We start from the raw sequence: 23,292 nt of genomic DNA on the forward strand, positions 1-23,292 counted from the left end.
TATTTACATAATGTTCACAGCTACATTCCAGGTTTGTGTTTTTGTGTGTGTATTGTAATAAAGGATTGTTACAATCAGATAAACTAGAGTTTTTATGTTACATGCAGTGGTATTAAGTTGTTGCACTGCGCTGCCTGTGAAGACTATGATTATGAGGAATTAAATGTGGAAGAAAAATATTATTGATACTGGGTTATTGCTCAGTGCATTTTTATATGTAACGCATGTAATATTGACCAATAATGATAAACATAGTCCAGTCTGACTACGGTATTTTTGATAATACAATTATTTTAAGAGATTGGTCCTGGACATCAGATTAATCAAACCAAGGAGAAAAAGCCTGCACATCGAAAGATATTCTCACAATGTACATTGTATATCAATAAATACACAGATAGTGGAAAAACGTGTATACAAATCAAATGAACATGAAAAAGTATGACATTTCATGCATTGATATGATGCAAAATAATAAAAACCTGACTTTGTTTGGGAAGCTTATCTAGGGCGTAGACACACTGACTCGTACAAAATCTCTCTGTTTCCAGATTTTTTCTTAAATAAATGTTTATCTGGGGAACAACATAAAACAACAAGACAACTGCAAGCCATTCCCTTTAGTCGGATGAGACACCATAGAATACAGTATTTACACATCTTAGCTACATAGTTGTATTTGTTGTCAAATGGTGAGCGTTGCTCCTAGTTTCTTGCAGTGCTTGGGTGTTTTTCTTTCTCGTGTTGACTGATTCAACCATCTACAATACCAAAAAATTACCAAATATCCCAAATTGTGCTCCATTTTTTTTGTGCTTGGAATTCCACTGCAAGTCCATTTACCATCAAGACTGTTTTCCTTTTACAATCACACCTACTCATATTTGTGAAGTAAAAAAAAGAAATGATCAGTTATTTTTAGGTACTTAGTTTCACACTGATAGGCAACTTACTAGCATGCCATGAGACAATGCCATTGACCTCTCAATGTGGAATCAGTCATGTCGGTAGGGTGGTATGTGTATCCAGTTCTTGTGCTGCTTGACACTGTTTTTTTCTGCAGTGTTCAGGCCACAGAGGCCAGCTGAGATAATATGCACAAAGGGTCTGGTGTGATACAACATCCGGGTTTCCTGCAGTCCTCTGTACTGTCGTACTGTTAACATCGCTGCCCACGCACAGAACACACCAGCCGGCTGATCAGGATAGTATTACCATTTACCAGTTGAACTTTTCTATCCAGTCTTTGTGGAAGATTTCTGTATCTCAGTATGAAGGAGACAGGTGGGTAGGTTAATCAGGGTTACAGAACAAGGTTGTGGTTTGAGTGTCAAAAGTCAAGGGTTATAGGTCAGACACTGCGGGGGGCCCTCTCTAGTTCATGGGTCCTGCGGTTGCGTCCCTTCTGCCTGTCCTGCAGGTGTTTCCATTTGGCTGCCAGCCCTTGAGCATGCAGGTGAGTGCGAGGGTTCACAACCTTCTGCTGCTGTTGGTGCTGCTGGTGTGTTTGTACTTGCTGCACCAGGTGAGCTTTCTGCCTCCTGTGCTTTCTCTCCCTTTTCCATACCTGCTCACAGAACTCGTCCACACTGTTCAGAGTTGGGTGATTGACCAAAGACAGGAAGTCTCTGTACCACAGCTTTTGATTTGGGGTTTCTTGAGGTGGGGAGAGATCCTGGGCAGGGACGATAGCTGCGGCAGCTTCATCCTGATGTAGCAGGTCCTCCAAGCGTTCGGTGTCAATGACCTCCAAGGTCACCTTCAGAAGCATCTGCATGAAGCCGTGCTCCACCGCCTGGCACAGATAGATCCCAGAATCCTTCTTGTTGAGTGTGCGAATCAGTAGGCCCTGGTCTGTGCGGACGAAACGTTCTTCTGATTTGATCTACGGAATGATAGAGTGGCAGTGACAGAGGCAGAGTGAAGGACAGATCAATACAACAAATGTATTTGAATGCACTATGGCTGCAAATATTTTTAAAATATGATATTGTATTACCTATAAATATGTTCATCATGAAGTAATATCCATCATTATTGAGATTGTATAAGAGTATTTCAACGCAATCGTGTGTGCTGAGTTAATTCCTACCTCTTGTTTGCGGTCATCAGTAGAGCGCTGATACTGCCAATATGTCAGGGCTCTCTGAGATTTGGGACTGCACTCAAGAAAGGTGCTGCTGTTCTCCACACCATACACGGTTTTATCCAGGAGAGTCGTCTGCCCACTTAGTTCGTCTGGATAGAAATCAGAATATGTTCGTCACCAAGTTTTTAGAAGTAAAGTATATGATTTTTGCAGTTTGTTGCAGATTTTATCAGTTGGTATAATGGCTGAATGTTATGCCCTAAGACCAATTTTTGTGATTATCAATTGAGTTCTGTATTACATTTTTTAATTTTTTCTCTGAATGAAATGTAAAAAGCGTTGTGAGATAGGAGCCTGGTGTTTTTTATCCCACACTCAATGATGTGCAGAATGCTCCCATCAGAGAGGCATTCGCTGGAGGAAAAGGGTTTTAACACAGTCAAGTAGGTGCAATGCTATTCAGTCAGGATACGGTTCTTGTTACTGATTTCCTAAATCCTGATGGAATTGTTAAAATGCAGACTCTAGTGAGATTTTGAAAATATTGTTGTTTCCTCATTTTCTTAAAACACTATTGTGTCCTTAATCTTTGCTTCATAGAGCGCTGTGTCTGCTTTTGGACTAACAGGGCAGTAGAGTGGAGGGCTTGGCGACAGGGAGGAGGCTTGGTGGAATCCTAACCATGTTAATTAGAAGCTACACACATGGACCAACTCTAATCTTCACACCACCAGACACACTTAAAACACACACATTCAACTGGCTTCCCTAGTGCTAGTGCTCCTAGTGTTTTGATCACATCAGGGAAGGACAGCAGCCACTTTGAGACAATGTTTATGTTGAAAGAAGAAATTCATTCTTAAAACAAAAGTTCAACATTTGGAATTTCATAGCATAATGCCAGTACTAAGCCCGACATAAAAACAGTGTTATTACACATTGCCTTGATTATACAATCGTTTGTTAAATACATCTTTTCAATAATCTTTTCAATTATGTACCATGGTGTTGCAGATCTGAGCATTGTGTGAGTGGGTCTCCATTCCTGATATCTTGCCTCCTTGTTCTCCTGCAGAAACACAAATATAAACACCTTCATGAGTCAGCAGACACACCAGCATCCTTGAATGTGTGTGTGTGTGTGTGTGTGTGTGTGTGTGTGTGTGTGTGTGTGTGTGTGTGTGTGTGTGTGTGTGTGTGTGTGTGTGTGTTGGGAGTTTGTGTGTGTTTGAATGTGGTTTCGATGTGCAGCAATAGTGGAGGCCAACACAAATAAATAAACTAACAGCAGGCAGCCCACAGTATCGTAGAAAAGCTTTAATTATAGGGTGTGTATGACGCAGGAATTCAAACCTACTCAATCATTTCAGCCTGTCATTCTTCTGGGTTGCGGATGCAAAAGAGAGAGAGTTTTAAGTAAAGTGTAAAACACAACCCTAAGGATAAGAAACTATGGTAACACCAAAACAAACTGATAACTTCTCCTCTCTGCTTCCCATTGTCCTGACCCAGCGTTTGTGTGTTGTTAATTGTAGATAAGAGTTTGCACTGGCTGTCTTGTGTTTGACTCTGGAGTTCAACTACGAGCGAGAGATTCTGTGCAGCTTGCATTTAAATCAATAAGCCCCATGGAGCTATGAGTGGGAGGCTGCACACAGAGCACAAGTACACACATACATGAACATATCCAGATCAGTCCACTACTACAAGCATACTACCACCGAACCTCTACCACCAACCTCACCCCTGGTTCACCCAGACAGCCTCCAGACATCCCTGACATTGGGTTTCATTCACGGTAAACACATGAGGCAGGTTATATTTCTGGCTCTCTGGTAGAAACACAACCCACTACCTTTAGGGTGCTTTGGCAAATATACAAAGCCTGCACTAGAAGTGTAGCCTAGCTCCAGCCCTGAATCGCAGTCTGACTGCTTATGTCCTCAATCACTATGTGAAAATACTTCTATATAATGTAGTTATACCTCGGTTAAATATATATATATATATATATATATATATATATATATATATATATATATATATATATATATATATATATATATATATATATATATATATATAAAACACTTAAACAGGCATGACTCAAATATGTTTATAGTTAAAGCAGATTTCTCTAACTAAGTGGAAAACACAAATGTTGATGTTATTATTTTCATATGAAAAGCAAATCCCAACAGTGCTACAGTATGTTTGAGAATGTGGTCATTTATCCAAAGTATGCATGACATTCAATGTGTATAACTTGCCTGTTGCATTAAAGTAATGCTGTTGTTTGGAAGTATCATATTGAGTTTGTGGCAAACAAATAAAACACCTGCTCAATGTTTTGAAGCTCTGATTAGTCGTTGTGTACAAGGTGTCAGGCAGCTTGTGAAACACAATGACAGGTTGTCGACATGACATAAATGTAGAAGTATGCATTCAGTACCTCTTAGCCATGGGAAAGTATCTGGAGCACTCGGTGCCATCCCATGCACAGTAAGGGTCCCTTGCCAGGCAACACTCAGCACAAGCCTTTCCATAAACTTCACACCGATGCAAAGGCATCTGGGACACACCGATGTCTGAGCCCAGATACAGTTGTTGCTGTGAGGGCAAAAGAAAAGAGACTTTAAATATACAATAGTTTATGTCTTTAGAGCTTCAGTTTTATGTCGTGATTAGCGGTGTGCTTTGAGTAATATGTCTGTTTGGCTCAGCTTGTGTGTTTGCTCAGTGAAAATACAAGTCAGGAATGTGGACAGACCGTATTCCTACAGATGCACCAACCCATCTCTCAATTAGCTGTCTCGTTTTGTCTTTCCCTGTAATTTAAGTTCATGAGCTAACTGTTGTTGAAAAGCCAACAATTGAGATATTTGTGCGACAAGTCTTAAACACAAACACGTCTTTGTTCTGTATTTCAGCCAAGCAGCAAGGTGTGTCACCTATGAGGAAAAGCTCTAACTGACTATGAGACAAGGTTTTCAGACACGAAAACCCCTTTTTCATTATGTGTCATATCTCCAAATGTTTCTCCCAAATGCAGTCCAGGAGGCTTATATCCAGCCTTCACTGAGCCCATTTAATGAAGTAGTGTTATTTTCAGAGTAGATCTCCTCTTGGCTACAGTGCTGCTAGTTTTATTTTACAGAAAATAAGAATGACAATCAATACCTGTTTTGTAGAAAGTTCCATCGCTGTAATGGCTGTTGGCTCCTACAACGAATACAACATGACAATACAATAGATTGATTAGACAACACCCGCTGATTCTACAATCATTCTGTAACCTTTAGGAAAATAACCTACTCTGAAGACAGTCATTTCTTCCAATAGGACTTCCTCCAAGTCATGCCAGGAGCCTCTGGGGATGGATACCACTTTCAGAATGGTCCCCATGTCTAACACACAAAGGAAGCACACATGATGCAATATATTATAATACAGCATGTAGGCAAAACAATCAGTAACATATTAGCATAATATGGTAAATTATAATGCAGTTTGGGATATAATATATAATATTAGATGAGCTAGAAATATAATAAAACATAATATATATATATATATATATATATATATATATATATATATATATATATATATATATATATATATATATATATATATATAGTACATGAATAAAACATAGTGGGGAATAGAAGGTCACATTTACAGTATGTATTTGAATGTATACCTGTTCCTATGAACATTACGTCGTACTGCCCATCTTCTGCTTCTACTTTGTCCACCACTATCTGGGTGAACTGGTAGTCCACATCTGTTTTGACTATGATTGGCCGATTGTTAATGGGGTATACAGGGTTGAACATGGCTGGGTGGCTTCTGGCAAAGGTTACAACTTCATCAGGAAGATCCTTGGTTGTGTCAAACCCTCCAAACGTCTTGCTTGGGCACTGTTGAGAAGAAAAAAAGGATAACTGTTAGAAGAATTAAGATGTAGGACATAAAGTAGAATTAACTGTCAAGCTCAGTTCATAACACACTGACATCCCAGTTATTGGTGTACTGCACTCACTGTGCCGGGCCGCGGGTAGGGAACACGTCCCTGGAAGGGCACCCACTGATAGTTGGGTCCATCTCTATGTGCGTAAGGACCCAGGAACACCCTCCTGATGTCCGTCATGCTGTACATACACACAGCTGAACCTTTGAAGATGTTGCTGATGGTGCAGTAAAAAATGAGTCAGTTAAGGAAAGGTCAGATTCTTGTTGAAAACATGGGTCAATCAGTGAATAATTAGTACAGCCCAAAATATGTCCATGTCAGGCATAGTACCTGGAAGTGGTAAATACTGCATAGATGATCGGGCTCTTAGGATCCTTTGTGCTCATGAGAAAAACATCCTCTGAAAACCAAAGAGAGGATATATATATATATATATATAAATATATATATATATATATATATATATATATATATATATATATATATATATATATATATATATATATATATATATATATATACCAGACACATTCACCACTGACAAGATTCCATTTCATCTTCAGGAAAAAAATTGTGAAACACATTTGAAGGTGCGGGAACAATCACTCACGTAGTTCATCAAAGTGTGTGTCTATTCCATTACTGCCGGGCACGGAGCAAATAAGTCGCGCCTTCAAGAAGGTGGTCCACTTATTTACCAGACTCCTGTGGCCTCCCAGGTCATTCTGTTGGCCAGATCACATGCACAAGCTCAGCAGGGAAATACATTTATTTGTAACTCACGGAAATATTGAGGACTGCTGAACCTGCTGCCACCACGACCTGACCCCGGATAAGCGGTTGAAAATGGATGGATGGATGGAAATATTGAGACAATTGCTGTTTTATTTTCTACAGTTTCTTTCCCTCCTTTAGCGTACTAATATATCATAGAATGTACAACTTTCTTAAAGTTTTTGTATGTATATGCAACTAAACGTCTGTAAAATAAGAAAATAAGGTTTATAGAGGACTTGCATAGCCTTATTTCATACTTTCATACTGCTGAGCTGAGAATATGCTTCATTTCCCTCTAGTTAAATAAGGTGCGGTGTTCTCTTGCTGGCTGCATATGGAGCATGAGAACTGCTTACCCTATCCAATGGTTGGTCTCATTTTCTCCCTCTTACTCTTTTTAGAACATACTGTAGACACTGTTTTGGCATTTAAAACAGATATGGAAAGATATTAAAAAAGCCCTTTAAAGTTTGGTTATGCATTAAACTTGTACAACGTGTGTATGTCAAGGTGTGTCAATGAATCTGAAGCAGATTAGGAGTCTGGTAAACTACATCCTCCTTACAAAGCTACAGCAGAGAGTAACCAGGGTCTGATCATTAAGGTAATATCACTATGTTAATATGTTTCTATAGTAAATGATTGCATTTGTTGGTCATGTGACTATGGAAACTTGTGAACGGTCTTCAATAGTCTTTGCATTGACTGATTATTTCCACTAAATAAATTTGAACCTTAAACACGACACATTGACAAATCAGTGTTTACAAAATTCAATGGACAGTTTCTTTAAAACAGATTAGGCAGACTAAATGAAACATAAACTTTTCATTAATTGTGATGTGAACATTTGTGCAGGATGCGCTTTCTCTTAAGAGGCCTGTCAATCAAACACACATCCCATGAATTTCCCATGATAAATAATGAATTTTTAGATGCTGTGTCTCTAAAGTACTCTATGTCCCAGCACACAGCTTAATAATATGTGTCTGTGCGCCTCACAGTAGAGTGTTTTGTTTTCCAGAGTATAGCACACAAACATAAAGTGCTGGCTCATAAAAACAAATCCAAGTTTGTGTTGATTTATAACAGTAAATAAGATGTGTGTCCAAATGTGCATAGACCATAATTAATACCACATCTTGCAAAATGGATGGCTTGTCTTTCGTCGAGCAAAGCAGATTCCTGACAGACTGGGTAATGGGAGATTATGACAGAGGCACAATATGCAGCTAAATAGGCAGTTGAGGCTGGACATTACATTACTCGCTGATCTGCAGTCAGCCTGGTGGATTCCTGCTTCATGAGTAAGAGTAAGATTTGGACTGCGAAAGCTGATACAAGGCCAGTGATTTAACATAACCACCCCCCGGAGCTAGAGGGTGTAGCAGACCCAATCAGTGCCAACGCCTGACATTTGGATAACAGTGCTGCCATTGACAGCATCTTTGCCTCTCAGGTTCTGGTGACATTTAACATTTCTCTCAGGTTTCTGTCTTCAGGGGCTAATTGTACTACACACAACAAAGCCCACTCTTTTCCTGACTAAAAATAATCACAGAGCCCCTGAAATCTGCCATTATGAAAGCCACTCAGACACCCGTCAAGTGTTTTTCCAGATACAGAAGCTATTTCACATTATGTCGGTGTAAGAGTGTGTGTGGCTTTGTCTGATTTTGTCTTTGTGAGAACCATCTTGTGTGAGTGTGTGCTTGAATGAACATGTCGCTGTGTGTTAATGTGTGTGTGCGTACTTTGCAGAGCTGCCCGATGCGAGCGTGTGTGGCCTTCCCAGCGTGCTCTCCGTCCATGGCGTTCTCTTTGAAGAGCAGGTAGATTTTGTCATCTTCTGGGTTGTCACTCTCTGGAATTAGATGAACGCCCACGAACCTGGGATCTGAAACAAAGAGGGACACACATTTGAGATGAAGGAAATCAAGGTAAGTATCAATTAAATGATTAGGTTTTATCTGTATGTATTTATTTGGTCATTTAAAAATGTGTTTGAAGTGCCTCACAATAAAAGCATTTAGTATTAAATATCAAACAGACAGGATAGTAAACACAAGAGCAATAAGGACAGCGAATTATTGGTAAGCCTTCATTTACGAGAGTTACTCAAGGGCTTCAGGGTGTAGAGCCGCTTAGATAATAACAAAAGTTTTATATTAAATTCTAAACTCCACCTGCAGCCGAAGGAGAGAAGCCAACACTTGAGTAATCTGCTTCTTGCGCTTTGTTTTTGTTAGAAAACCGGCTGCAATGTTTTCAGCCATGTAGAAAAAGATTATAACGAATTACTAAAACGTATTTGTGAGGACACAAATGCCTGGATTCATCTCTATTTTCAAAAGATAGAATATGTTTCTTGATAACAGAAGAAATACTTCACACAGACAGATGCAAGGTAATTACATTGTTAAATTGTTTTTGTGACAATGTCTTGTTAGTTAGTTTGCTGAGACCATATATTTATCAGGTAATAAGTGCCATCCCCATAAAAGTGGACAGAGATATTTAAACGTGAGATATTTAGGCGTGACGGTAGCATATAGAAAACAAAAGAGACAATCCAATGTGACAGCATCAGTCTTGCCATCACCAACTGCCATTTAAGATTTTCAGGATAATACATTTAAGTTTATTGCATATTTGTAACCGCTCATGGTTATATAAATGTTAACAGTGATTTATCTCTTCTCTCTCACCATTTAGCCATCGGGAGTCATGCTGCTCCGTCCTGATCGGGTGATGCTTTCCAAGAGTGCGAAAGATGGCAAAATCCCGTCCCATGAAGTCAGCTGAGGTCCCAGCATACAGTTCTCCATCTGAAAGTAAGAGGAATAAAGTGTGTTAGTTTACTACCACCGGATGAGAAAACCGTCTGAGGGGATTTCTCCCCAGGGATCCAGGTGTATAAGTCTGAGGATTGTTGAGGGGCTTAGCAGACAGACAGTGATGGACGTGATGAACATCGGGAGTGTGACATTGACATTAACACAGTAGGCAGGCGGAGAAGGGAGGCAGGGGAAGGGTGAATGGGTGGATAGACACACGAGGAGGGACAGGACAGAGGTGTAAGACAGGGGGAGTACATAATAATGGTGTTGTGTGTAGAGAGAAAGGGGAGAGGAGATGAAGGGTGATGGGCTGGAAAATGGCCATCTGCTAGGTTAAACGGTGTGATATAGCACAATGTGACTGGCAATAATTGGGGGTAAAGAGGAAAGACATGCTCACATTATTCTGCTTTATTTGCAAACAAATGTGGATTCAGTACAAATAAAACTCAATAAAGCGTCATCTGCCATGCACGCCCAGCATTTAAAGGAGGTATATTGAGATTGAAATAGAGTTTGCAGTTCTGCCAATGATGGGGTTCCCAGTGTGTAACTACAAACCACAGAGCTGATCCACTGGTAATGAATAGCAGGAATGCCTGTACGGTTATTCACGTTTACTTTAAACCCAATATATCTTATGAGATGAAAGAGCGAGGCAGAGGGTGTTTTCAGGACTCCCACGTTTTTATATGACCTTGATCCAACACACAGAAGAACAGCTCAGCGTATACGGTCTTAAACCTCACCAATTAGCATGGAGGCAGTGAGTAACTTGGGATCGTAGGGACTCTTTCCTCTGCCGTTTTCTATAAGAGGCTCCAGTTTGAACACACTGTCCTGGACATGGAGGGACAGAAAGTGACAGGAGTTGTAATACATTGTCAAATACAGGGGCTCACATTGTAGGCAAATTATATAAAGAAAGAGAGACTTCCTTCAGTATGTCTGGAATTATCTCTGGGGAACCAGTTTTACTATGACATCCAAGTTGAGAGAACATTACAGTATTTTATGAAAATGAGCACTGTAACAACCCACAGAATCAGGACAGAATGTAGACACCATTTTAGTCCAAAAGGTTTCGTAGTGAATCACAGAAAAATGTGATCAAAGGACATTTTAGTTTACTTTGTTTATAAAGCAATTACAAACCCATTATGTCATACCATGTGTGGGAAACTTGGATACTGGTGCTGTTTAAAATTACATTTCCCCCTGTTATATACTGTTATATACTGTTATACTCCAGGAAAGAATTGAGAATGAAAACTACAAATCTCATTACTCTCCATGACTAGGTGACCTCGACACTCAGGCTATCCATCAGATAAATTACATGTACATTTCTAGGTTATGATCTATAAACAGTAAATGGCTTTTCTCTGAAATATTTCCCTCTAATTGTCTGCAAATAGCCGTCTAATGAATAGGAAACGCACATAAGTCAGACTCAGTGACATTTGGAGGAGAAGAAAGCAATTTCCTTAGCTACTACTGAAATGAAAACGCACGCACGCACACGCATACGCACACACACACACACACACACACACACACACACACACACACACAACACACACACACACACACACACACACACACACACACATAACGCACAAAGCATTTCCAGATTAGAATGATGACTTGAAAATCCTGCAGACTATGAAACCCTGTGTGTAATTTGTCCATCTAATTCTGGTGAATTAAACCATTTTTATGCGATTAGCAAATCATCAGAGAATGCAATCACACCCGACTACACATAGTCCATTTCAACTTTAAATACATAAACTTTACTATGATATGAAACTTGGTATAACTGTTATATTGCCAACATGCATTTCTGTGTTTGACAGCTAGTGGAAGCAGTGAAGAAAACTAAATGTGTGCCTGTACCTCTGGTTTCTTGCCGACCTCTAGGTAGGAACAAACAGGGTGGAAGGCTCCTGTCCCGCACACATAGAGATGGGTCTGGTTGAATGTCTGCAACACCTTAATGAAGTTCGAGCACTCCCTCTGATGGATCAAAGACAGATAACAGATTAAGCTGGATGGGTAATCAACCTTTGACAAAAAGCTATGTTAAATTCACAGTTGTGACAGTCTTTGGTGCCATGGTTGTCCAAAACCTAGTTGTGATAACAACTGACATTTGTGTCAGTAAAAAAGTGGTGAAACAGCTGGAGAAATAAAGAGGTCAGACCTCACTAAGAGCACAGGTCACAAAGGAAAATCCAACACTTACAGAGAAAAAACTCTAAAGATAACAAAGAGCAAAGCCTACTGTAATCTACTGTAAGTATCTGGACAATGGCTTTTATAAACTGTGCTGAGTAATATTTCTGAAAACAATATTATGACCAGACTAAGCTTTTTTATCCATGACTGTATCTTTTTTTTCACTTCATCTACAGACACATATACGCTACAGTGTTTATCTTTAAACTCAGTGACATCTATCACTGTTGACCCCAGATATGTTCTGCACATGTGCTTTGTAATTTCCCATGGAATAATTGGGAAAACCATACAGGAGGGAATTAGACCGTAGAATAACAAAACAGGCAGTCGACAAAAGTCAACCACAATAATCCTGCAGTTTACCAATCTCTGTAATGCAGGCCAGCGTTGCCTTACTGTCATTCTGTCAGTGAAGTGATGGTCTTCTGCATTGTATTGGACTCTTATGTCTTTGTTTTATAATTATTCTAGGAATATAGGCATAATTATCACAATAGGCATCTGTATTTGTTGGATGCATCGCTACATTAACATATGGCATATTTCCTTGTGGTCTGTTAGCACGTGCCTGAGCAGAACTGACCTCAAATAAAACCGAATGTGTCGTCACATATTCAAAAGGAAAAAAAAAGAAAATAGTGCCACAAATTATGCATGACTAAGTTCATCTGGCTTTAGGTCATCAGCATATAGCAGACTCTGCTTGTGTAAGCTTTTGTTGTCATCTAAAGCAGCTTTAGATGTCGGTGCCTTAATTTAAATGTGTGTGCGGGTGTATCTGAGTAATGGACATGATTGTTCCAAGCAATGAAACACTACTGTAAGGAACTGCATGACCTCTTTGCACATTGATACCTCTCATCCCTCTAAATATTAAGCAAGATGATGCAGACAAGAGGACTCAAACCATACAGGTGTGTCCAACATGTTATACCTTGAAACAATGTCAGATTTTGTATTTAATTTGAGATTTTGTCGCAAATCCTAAGAACTAAGTACAATACCTGAAACTAGATCTGCACCAGGAAGCACAACATATGAATATTAAACTTAAACAGAGAATATGTTTTCTTGTATTCTGCTAGATTAAGGTATTTTCACATTTGGCATTGACTTTCGATAGCTGCAGCTTTATTTTTTCTCTCCTGGGTCACACCTTTCACACCCATCAATATATTTCTTCCCTCTCAGCTTTATCTCTTGAAGTGTTTGCTTGCAGTACATCAGGGGACATCAACAGACTCACTCTCCATCTCTCTCCAGCTCCCTTTAATTCTCACTCTCCTTCGACTCTATAACAGAAAGATCACCCCTCAGGGCGCCTTATTCATCCACGCCACAATGTTTACAGAAAACACACAAAGGACTTCATGGCGCTTCAAATCAGCCACACAGAAGGGCAGGAGAGCTTGGCCAATGCCCAGGAAGCCAACAGAGGCACACACAGCTTTGACATGATTTTAGATTTCAGCATATTGCCCGAGGCTGTATTGAAAATAGAATGCATAACACAGCTTGAAGGGAGCAGAAACAACCTCTCAGTGTGTTTACACAGAGTTTCACCACACCATACAGGATGCTTTAAAACTGGACTCGGCCACAGGGAGATGTGTTGCTTGGCTTGTCATGCAAAGGTTGAGTGAGGTAAGGAATCTGAAAATGCCTAATAGCACAACAGCCTTTTTTTCCTTTTATTTCAGATCCTCAATCTTCGAAGCTCATCGAATTATTCAAACATTCTTAAGCTAAACAAATAAATACACTGTAAATGTTTTGAAATCCCACTTGATTAAGTGTGTTCGTGTTTTGTTCTCAAAAATACCACTGTAGGGCACAGGATAAGAATAATGCTCTCTATTATGTATCTTAGGGAAAGGTTTAACTTTATTATCTAAACTGACTGAGATTGAAGACTAAACTCTTAATAGGTCCAGTGGATCTGGCAGAAAGCACAGCAATTTCCCAGGCTTCACTCTATTAAATGGAGAGCCCAGAGGCTTGTGATTAAGGTCAAATGGTGGTCTCAGTCTCGGCTCTGGGATTATAATCAGAACTGTGGGGAGCTACAGAAGGCGGTGAGTTGTCCATGTGACAGATTGAATATGTCAACACAGTCGGAATAAACAAGCTGATAAAGAAAAATCTCATATTGTTTAAGATTAAAAAGTAATGTACATGGAGCGCACATGCCATGTCATCCCAGCACATCTTTCAGTGAGGTTTTCTGCCAGACCTGCAGAGTTTCCATTCTTTCATAGCTCAAGAGAACAAAAGTCCTTTTCAAAACATCTGTGGGAGGGAAGGGGCAAAAGGCTGAAACCTACTTGCGAGATGGATGGTTTTAGCTCTTACCGAGAGATCTTTTCCTGCCCACTTGCATTCATCCCTTCTGGTGGGAGATGCCAGCCAAGGGATCTGCAACACAAACACAGTTCCTGTGCATGTTAGAGAAGAATCAGCCCATCCTCAAATAAATGTAACAAAGTGAGTGAATACAGCTGCTTGTGTGCATGCGGGTTGAAGGGGTCACAATGCGATTTGTTATCCACTTTGTTTCAGTTTACTCCATTATTAATCCAGGTGTGCAGAGAGCAGCTAACATGCCTGGCACAGCGTGTGATCGTGTGCGACAGCCCTGGTCTGAAATATTCAGGAGGCTCTTTTCTGTAGAAACAGAAGAGAAAGTCCCGAGATACCTGAGCCCCTGACTGGCACTCTTGTTGGAGACGTACACTCAAGGCAGATATTAAATTGGTCAGAAACAAAAACAAACCTAAAGTTATGATGAATTCATAAATGGGTGAAGCCACCAGACAATCAAACAATGGTTGTACCTGTGCGTAGTCTCTGCTGATATTGAGGAGGTTGAAGGAGAAGATGTGGTCCTTGGCTCCCACAACAAGTCTTCCTTTCTCCTCGTCCAACAGGAAGGTGTGGTAAGCTGAACTGTTGGCGAGGCCTTCAAACGTCACAAGGTTGTTGGACTCCAGCATGTCTGCAAAGAAAAATGGAAGGAAAAGTGATGATCAGCATAATATGATAATCACTTTGTGAAAATCCCAGCAACTGTGGGCAGCAAAAAAGGAAGAAAACCCACAAGGTCAATATTTATTTGAATTATTTCATTAAATTTCCACGGGTGTCTGAAATACACAGCCTTGGTTTTAGAAAGCTTTCAACATTTCCAACCACTTTGATTTTCTGTGACCACAGGTTCACCTCTCCAGTCACTCGTCTGTCTGCTCTGTTGTAATGTTCCACATGCACTAAATAAGTAAAAGAAAATGTTACATTTGGTTGTTTTGGCCTGTCCCTAATCGACTGGTTTTCTTCATTTCATCAAAGTCTCCTTCAGAGCTTTTTATATTTATTTTTGTGTAAATATTGTAACTTTCATTCCTTTTACAAAAGGATCTCACGACTATAAATTGTAAAGCTTGGCCAAGCATGGCAACTGACAGATAATGAAGAACCACTGCCAAGCCAAATTGGACTGGGCAGGTGATGCCAGCACTGGTAGCCAATGATCAAACTGTCTACATGGGGAAGTGACCTTGACCACGGCAGCCAAGCAGAACTTATTACACTGGCAGTGGAAAACTGGGAGGAATATGTAATGTTATATAAATCTGCTAATATTTCGTAGTCCAAACTGCAGGACTACGATAAACCACATGAGCTCGCCGGACACGTTACCATGGGCTACGGCTCACGTTTTGCAGTGTAATGCAACGGTCTGCCAAGTCTGGCAACGAAGGAACATTCGCTTTCACAGCGGAAAGCCAAACTTGTCACAAATAGACAATGAGGATCTCATTACCGTAACGACCTCTAAAGGTGGCATTATGACTATGGCATTACAACACCTTTTGTGTAGCATGTGCACACACACACACACACACACACACACACACACACACACACAAACACACAAACACAGTCATGCTCTTTCCATCTCACATTTTGTTCTCACCCACAAAGTCTGACTACACCATGTTGCCCTCCCATTGACCACTCACACAAAAGAGTGGAGAGTTATGGAGCAGAGGAGAACTGGTTCTGTTGATGCTTTCTTTCTCTCGCAGTCTTTCTCGGGAGTAAATAGCAAATACGTTCATGAATGTTTTAGCAAGGAGAATGCCCCCTCTCTGAAGTGTGTCAGAGCCCGAGAGAGTGAGAAGCTGTACGAGAAAAGAAAATTGGAAAAGAGGGGGGATCTGCTTTTACCCATTCATAAACTCTCATATTTTTGTAATAATTTAAAACATGGATCTTGAAAGTTGCCCAACAAGACTTTGGCAGTTGTAATCTGAGAAAGTAAAAAAATCTAAATGCATTTTTATGAATTTGATATCCATCTTTATGCTTCTTGTCTCTTGTACTAGATACACAAGAACAGTTAGCACACTAAATGAGAATAGGAATATAAGTTTTAGCATCTAAGGAAGACAACAATGGTGACATTTGACATTATTTATTCATTATTTACCATTTGCCTGTTAAAATAAAAAAGGCGATGAGATAAATGAAGAAAAAAAAGCTGGATTTGAAAAAGGAAATGTGTTAATAGTTGAGGAAACAGCTGTGGGAGACAAAGGAAAAAATAAAGAACCTTTTGGTTCAAGTTAAAAATGTCCTTGTCTTCATGTGACATTTTGGCTCTGGCACTAAGACAAAAACAAACCTTTACTTCCCTGACGCACATGCATATATATATATATATATATATATATATATATATATATATATATATATATATATATATATATATATATATATATATATATATGTATATATATATATATATATATATATATATATATATATATATATATATATATATATATATATATATATATATATATATATAAATGTCATATATATATATATATATATATGCAGATATACATGTACATTCATGTGAATGTCGTGTTCACATGGAAGCTCACATGAACACAACTGGACACACAGGATGGGAGTATACAATGGGTTGACTTTGGCTCTATTGTTTTGGTGATTTATTTGGTTTCCTGTGCAGAATCCTGGACACATTTAAGTATAAACTCCTGATACTGTGTGAGCCAGCTGGAGAAGTTGACATCTAAACCTGATTTAATAAGTCCATGAGGATTGAAAATTATTAAGTCATAAAGAACAGATATAGTCTGTAGGCATTAATATACATCATGATACTTGTTCCAAACCCAAAAGCTGGTTATTAACACATGTCACAATGTATTTTATGATCCAATAAATGTTTCCACACATTTACAGTATCAACTTGTATCTGTGTGTATTTATGTGTCTGTAAATCACAGACAATGTCACACTAAATTGCTCTATTTGAATTTTATTGGGGGGATTTTCTTGGAAAATTAGTTACATTCTCTCAAGGTATACTTGGGTTGCACATACCACAGCCACTGTTTAAGAATAGACAGAAGCTCAATGTAATAAAAAGTTGCAGTAAAAGTATTGCTTAGTACAGTTCATGTTGTGTCCCATATGTATGCTGCGTATAACCTTGGTGATCAATCATCAGTGTAAACCCTTCACTGACAGAACAATAACACTCGCCTTCTACCTCTGACCCTCGTGCTGCGTTTGTGTTTGGAAGAGAAAGCCATCCTTCACATACAGTAGTTTTCCTTGTGCTCATAGAACTGGGGGATACTTATAGCTTTGCATATTGTAGCAAATTTAAACTTAGTGCCTGATATTCCACAAGATAATTACACACACACACACACACACACACACACACACACACACACACACACACACACACACACACACACACACACACACACACACACAAATGGAACGTACATGGAAAAGAATACGTATGGGCAGAAAGAAGCAGCGTATGGTGTGGTCCACGTGGTCCACACACACACACATGCACATTAAAAAAATATGTGTATGTGTTATTATGTAATGTGTTTATAATTTGTTTATCTAAAGGAAATAAGAATACACTTGTTATATAAACAGCAAGGTGTCAAGGAGCTGAAGGGAAACTGTACAGACGTGATGACTGCACTTCACTTCTCCTAAAACCACATCCCTGTATGAGAGAATGGAGAACAGCATCACCACATCCACCCACCAAATTGTCTATGGGAGTTGTGTCCATGGCAACAGACCATTCAACAGAGATCACTGCTAAGTTATTAAAAGCTATTCGTCCAGAGACAGATACTCTACGGGTATTGTGTGTGGATCTGTGTGTTTATGGAGCATGCTCTGATGTGTGTTATTGGAAAGAAACAGGATGTTTCCAAGCCACGCCGGAGGCAGTAGCCTATACATGTCTGAACTGGTTTGCCCTCTGGTTAAATATACGATGGGTTAACACCCTGTGCACAGATAAAGCAACACTTAGTTTTCTCCCATTTGTCCGACAACTTTTAAACGTGTTTCCTGCAAAATAGTTTCAATGCACTGGAAGCTCTGTATCAAAGTAATAATAATCATAAGTCTCTCATGTTGTGCTACATAACATATGCTTGGCTGTATTAAAAGAGATATAGACAAACACACTGGCAGAAAGACAGACACAAAGACAGATGGAAAGGCAAATGTGTGGCCTGTAACAGGTGTCAGCTGTTGCCCTGCCATGTTTTACGAATTTTCTCTTTTGGCTCGTAACTGTTGAGGTAGGGCTGTTAATTAAGAATCCTCCTGTTTGGTCACTTCCTTTCTCCTTTGCGTTCTTCTCCTCCCTCCATTTAATTTAGTAAAAAATTACGTTATGGTGAATTTGTGAGTTGCGACAGAGAGAGACGAAGAGGAAGAAAACATGGAAAGTGAAAGAGACAGAGAGAGAACGTGAGAGAGAGATAAGGGGGCGAAAGGAATGGATGCAAAGAATCAACAGTCCCATGTGAGACTGATAAAAATAAACTCTTTTACCCTACATTCTCTCTGTCTTTCTCTTTCTCTCCCTCAACTGAAGGGCAGAGAGAGTGATATCTAAGTGCTTCCTCAGAAAAAGCAGAAACACGTTTTAACAATTACCCACGTGTGGCCGCACTGTATATGGGAACACTGACATTTGGCCCTGGTTCAGCAGCCTCACTAACTTCATATGGCTGAGTGTATGATTGCACACTGACAAAGCACAACGTATCACTGTATCACTTTAAGTGTATACAGTCACTGATTCATCCACGCCTGAGGGAAAACACCACTAAGCTTCAACAGTCAAGTAATTTGTTCAGCGTCAAGCAGAAATGCAGGCAAACACCCTCTCAACCTCAACTCTCACATATTGCAGGCCGGTCTGCACACTTGCTTGGTTTGGGATTAAGGTGATTGCTTTAGAAGATAATTTGCAATAACATTTTTGAGTGACATATGTAAACGTAAACTTTATTAGAATCATAACATCTATACATGAATGACCTCTGCATTTAACCCATTCTTTAGGCCATGCACTTCGCCATGCACGGTAGGAGCCAAGGATTGAACCGTCAGCCATGTTGCGTAAGGGCAACTGGCTCTACCGGCTGAGCTGCAACTGCTCCTTTTATTTATCGATGGCTGAGCAATACTTCAATAATGTCATGTATATGACATGGCCCTTCTCTGTAGTCAAAATGTTGATTTCCATGCTAATCGTAGTTAATAAGAAACTAAAACCAAAATCCAAAGTAGTTGCTGAAATGTTGTTGAACACAGTTCTGTCGTGTGTGTTTTATCATAGTGGTAACAAGTCTACTGCATTTTAGTTTCATCATTTTAAATGTGATTTTTTTTAAATCAATTTGCCTTATCGTAACATTGATATTGTGATATTGATTTAAGCCATTTAGAACACACTATGCCTGTTTGTCAGCCAATAGCCGTCAACAGTGTATATTATGTAAGCAGACCAGGGACGTGCGGTCAGGGGAGGCTATCATAAATAACAAATAATTATACAATTAAATTAATATTAATATTTCTCTTCTGATCTGTGTTATAAATGTAATTTCTGTATGATTCCAATCGCTCTCCAAAATCGCTGAATTTGTCCTGTTCAAACAGACCGGAGGTGAGACATCTCAGATTTGTCCATCGCTCTTCTTCTACACTTTTAAAACTAAAAGAAGATAAGGAGGACTTTTACAACATACCTTACGCTATAAATTGGTGGAATATACTATGTACCTTACCTTTGTATGTATGAAGAATGCTGATATGAATATGAAAAACAACAATAACAATAGTTGATGTACAAGCTGCCAATTGAATGGTGGTTTAAGCTCCTCTATTGGGTTAATATATTTGTAAATATAACTCTGAAAGAGTCAGTGTATCACCAGATATGAACCTCACCGTACGTCACTGAAGCAGACGTATCTTACTTTGCAGCTGGTACAGATGACGACTAAGTCAAATGACTACAAAGATTCCTCTTAGAGCCCCTGAAGAAACAAGTCAAACAAAAACGGAACAATGCCAAAGAAAAACTAAACATGCCTGCAGTTGGGAACAGACTATTCAGGACCTGAGAAAGCCTCCAAACATCCAGCTCCCTTAGTGTGTGTATAGGATACCTTCCCATGGCCATTCAGAGTTTATACTGTACACACCCCGAGAAACCCAACTCCACTCGGAAGATTCTTAACGTGCTTATGGATTAAAGGTCTTTAAGAGAACTTCTCCATTCTCCACCTCTGATTAAAAGTCCATTCGCACCACAATGAAAACAAGAATAACAGAAAAACAAAAACAGCTGAATGTATGACGACTACGATGAGGAATTTTGTGAACACTGAACCAAGGGGTTACTGCTGTAGTTTCAATTTTCTTGCCCCTTTTCTTCCTTGGTATTCAAGAGTAAGAATTGTGTTGTGACGCTTTTAATGCATTTGCGTGTGTGTGTGTGTGTGTGTGTGTGTGTGTGTGTGTGTGTGTGCGTGTGTGTGCATGTGTGTGTGCATGTGTGTGCAAGCCGTTGGCTCTGATCAGAAAAGGGGTGGACAGGTCGAAGTGAAGGAGAAGAGAAGAGAAGGAGTACTTTTGGCAGTACACACACTTGCATCCTATAAAACTAAAGTACCCCCTTTTCCCGTCCCTGGACAGCAAGCTGCATGTACTCTACTTCTTGTGCCCCATAAACTTGCAAAGCCATATGTTTAACTCCATGAGGATTCACTTACCCTGGGGGTGGGAATCAATCTCATATCAATTTATGTCAAATGAGAACATATACGAAATTACTTAATTAATGGTGCTGGGGTGCACTGTAAATCAACGGCCTCCCACTATCTCATCATCACCCGGTCACTTAGTTGTTGATACAGTTGGACCTTAGCTCTTGTTTAGGTAGCCATGGGGTACCATTGTGATCTTTCCCCCTACTCCACTGCCCTTCTGCCCCTCAACCCTCGCTTTCAAAGATGTGTTGGAATCTCCTGTGGTTCAGCGGGAAAGTGTGTGTGTGTGTGTTTGTGTGAGTGTGTGTGTGTGTGTATATGTGTGTGTGCTTCAGAGAGTCAAACAGTTTTCATTGAGGGGTTTATACTGTGGGGGAGCAGGCTGCTGCTCAGGTTCACGCCTTCGAGATAAACACTTTCCTGTTGTGTTCAGCTGAGGAAAGTCATCATAGAGTTAAAAACATGTTCAAATGTGTGGATGTCTGCACCCACACACATTAATTTGGACACACAGAGATTTTCCAAGTTATACCAGTGAACTGTAGGGGTCAGAGTTCCTTCACCTCACCGTCCCATGTGTCATTGATCAGATATTCCCTGCTCAAGACGGGACGACTTCTCAAGCTGTCTAAGCAGGCTCTGCTCTGTAATTCACCACAGCGGGTCATATGATTCCTTCCTCTCCAGGAGTAAATCTTAGTCTGCTTCACCTGTCACAGGGGTAATACATAATGTATATGATGATATAAATGATTCACAATGCAATAATCCCATGTCACTTGCCTAATGGGACCTACAATGGATAATGTTTGATACAATCCTACAGTTTGATATGAATAATACTTTAACTATGTTCCAGGCATGAAGATTATACCTGCTTGCTATCATGTGGCTAGACCTCCTCAGCCAGATATGGTGCCAAATATTGCCCCCTCCAGCCAAAATGCGGATGATGTCTATTGGAAATATTGAGTGTGGAAATGACAGCCAAATAACCAAGCTTGCCAGGCTGCTACCTGAAGGCCTTCCTTCTAATCGAGATATCACTGCATGGGCGTGTTCCTCCAAACTGACAGCATGTTGTTTTAAGTGACTGATTTGCTCACAGGTATCATTAGCTAACTACAGATGGCCATGTATTTATGTGTGTGTGCGCATGCTCGTGTGTATAATTTTGGATCTCCCAGTGCTGAGCAAGAAAAATGTCTCTTTGGGAAAGCCATCTGCTGGAACAGACCTGCACCATTCATCCTGAGTGTAATTACCATGCAGGAGAGAACGGAGCAAAATACTGACAAACAAAAAAGAAAAAGGGAGAGAGGGATGAATGATTCTCAACTGCCAGGGAGTCCATGTCTGGCACCACTTTTCATTGCAATACTGATAACAGCAGTTCATCAAAACAGTGACAGAGAGACAGGAAGAGAAAGTCTATCAGGGAGAGATTAATGTTGTAAACAATTTAGTTGAGATACATTAGGCAAATCAAATGTATTTTCTAAATACCACTTATCTGCTCTCTTTTTGACGTAAAGGTGCATGTAGTGAATTATTCCCATTAATTCCTATTTATTATTCTCAGCTGATTGATTTACTGAAACAGTTTACTGGCTCACTGCCATGAGGGTTTCATGAAAAAAAAACATGTTTGAATTATTTTATACTATTTTAAATACTGAACATTAAATTGGAACGTGATGTAAGATCATATAACACAGATTATATGTTGAAAAATGGATTGTAACTACAAAATTCCTAATAAAAAAACAAAACAGATATGCATTATTGCACCACACAAGACACATACATCTGATGAGCTATACAGCTCTACTTGTTTCATCTCAGTTTACTTTGCTGGTATTGTTACAGATAATCTCTCTGCCTCACAGGAATATAGGACCTCAAAGTTGCTACAATTTATATAGACAAGCGTTTCTGGTTACTTCATCGGCACACCACATGTGATTTGGGCTTTTAAATACATGATTAAGAGGCAAGGCATTAGGACATAGACATATACTCTAATTCAAACCAAAGGTGAAGAGCTAAAACGTGTAGAGATTTACAATTTGTGACAGAATGCACAAATGCAAGGAACTCACCTTTATAGGACAGTTTTAGCCGTGGGACGTTGTTCTTGGTCTGTTGGGCTCCGCTGGCCTCTGTCCTGAGCAGAACCAACCCACACAGCAGCATAATGCTGCCCCAGAGTGAGCCCAT

At 39.7% G+C, this 23,292-nt stretch overlaps 1 protein-coding gene across 1 annotated transcript; it reads right to left on the bottom strand.

The window, feature by feature from the left end:
* Nucleotides 1-917: 917 nt before the first annotated feature.
* Nucleotides 918-23,292, bottom strand: sema3ab (sema domain, immunoglobulin domain (Ig), short basic domain, secreted, (semaphorin) 3Ab; the record flags this gene model as incomplete). The annotated part of the gene is made up of 17 exons (XM_079223982.1): nucleotides 918-1,885; nucleotides 2,093-2,238; nucleotides 3,091-3,158; nucleotides 4,542-4,699; nucleotides 5,270-5,311; nucleotides 5,405-5,496; nucleotides 5,793-6,012; nucleotides 6,135-6,279; nucleotides 6,396-6,465; nucleotides 6,676-6,790; nucleotides 8,597-8,739; nucleotides 9,551-9,670; nucleotides 10,432-10,522; nucleotides 11,582-11,701; nucleotides 14,279-14,341; nucleotides 14,761-14,921; nucleotides 23,175-23,292. 17 exons carry the CDS (start codon nucleotides 23,290-23,292, stop codon nucleotides 1,352-1,354), a joined length of 2,406 nt encoding a protein of 801 aa, XP_079080108.1. The 3' UTR covers nucleotides 918-1,351.

This window comes from Taurulus bubalis, assembly GCF_910589615.1.
Source record: "Taurulus bubalis genome assembly, chromosome: 9".
Lineage (NCBI taxonomy): Eukaryota > Metazoa > Chordata > Actinopteri > Perciformes > Cottidae > Taurulus > Taurulus bubalis.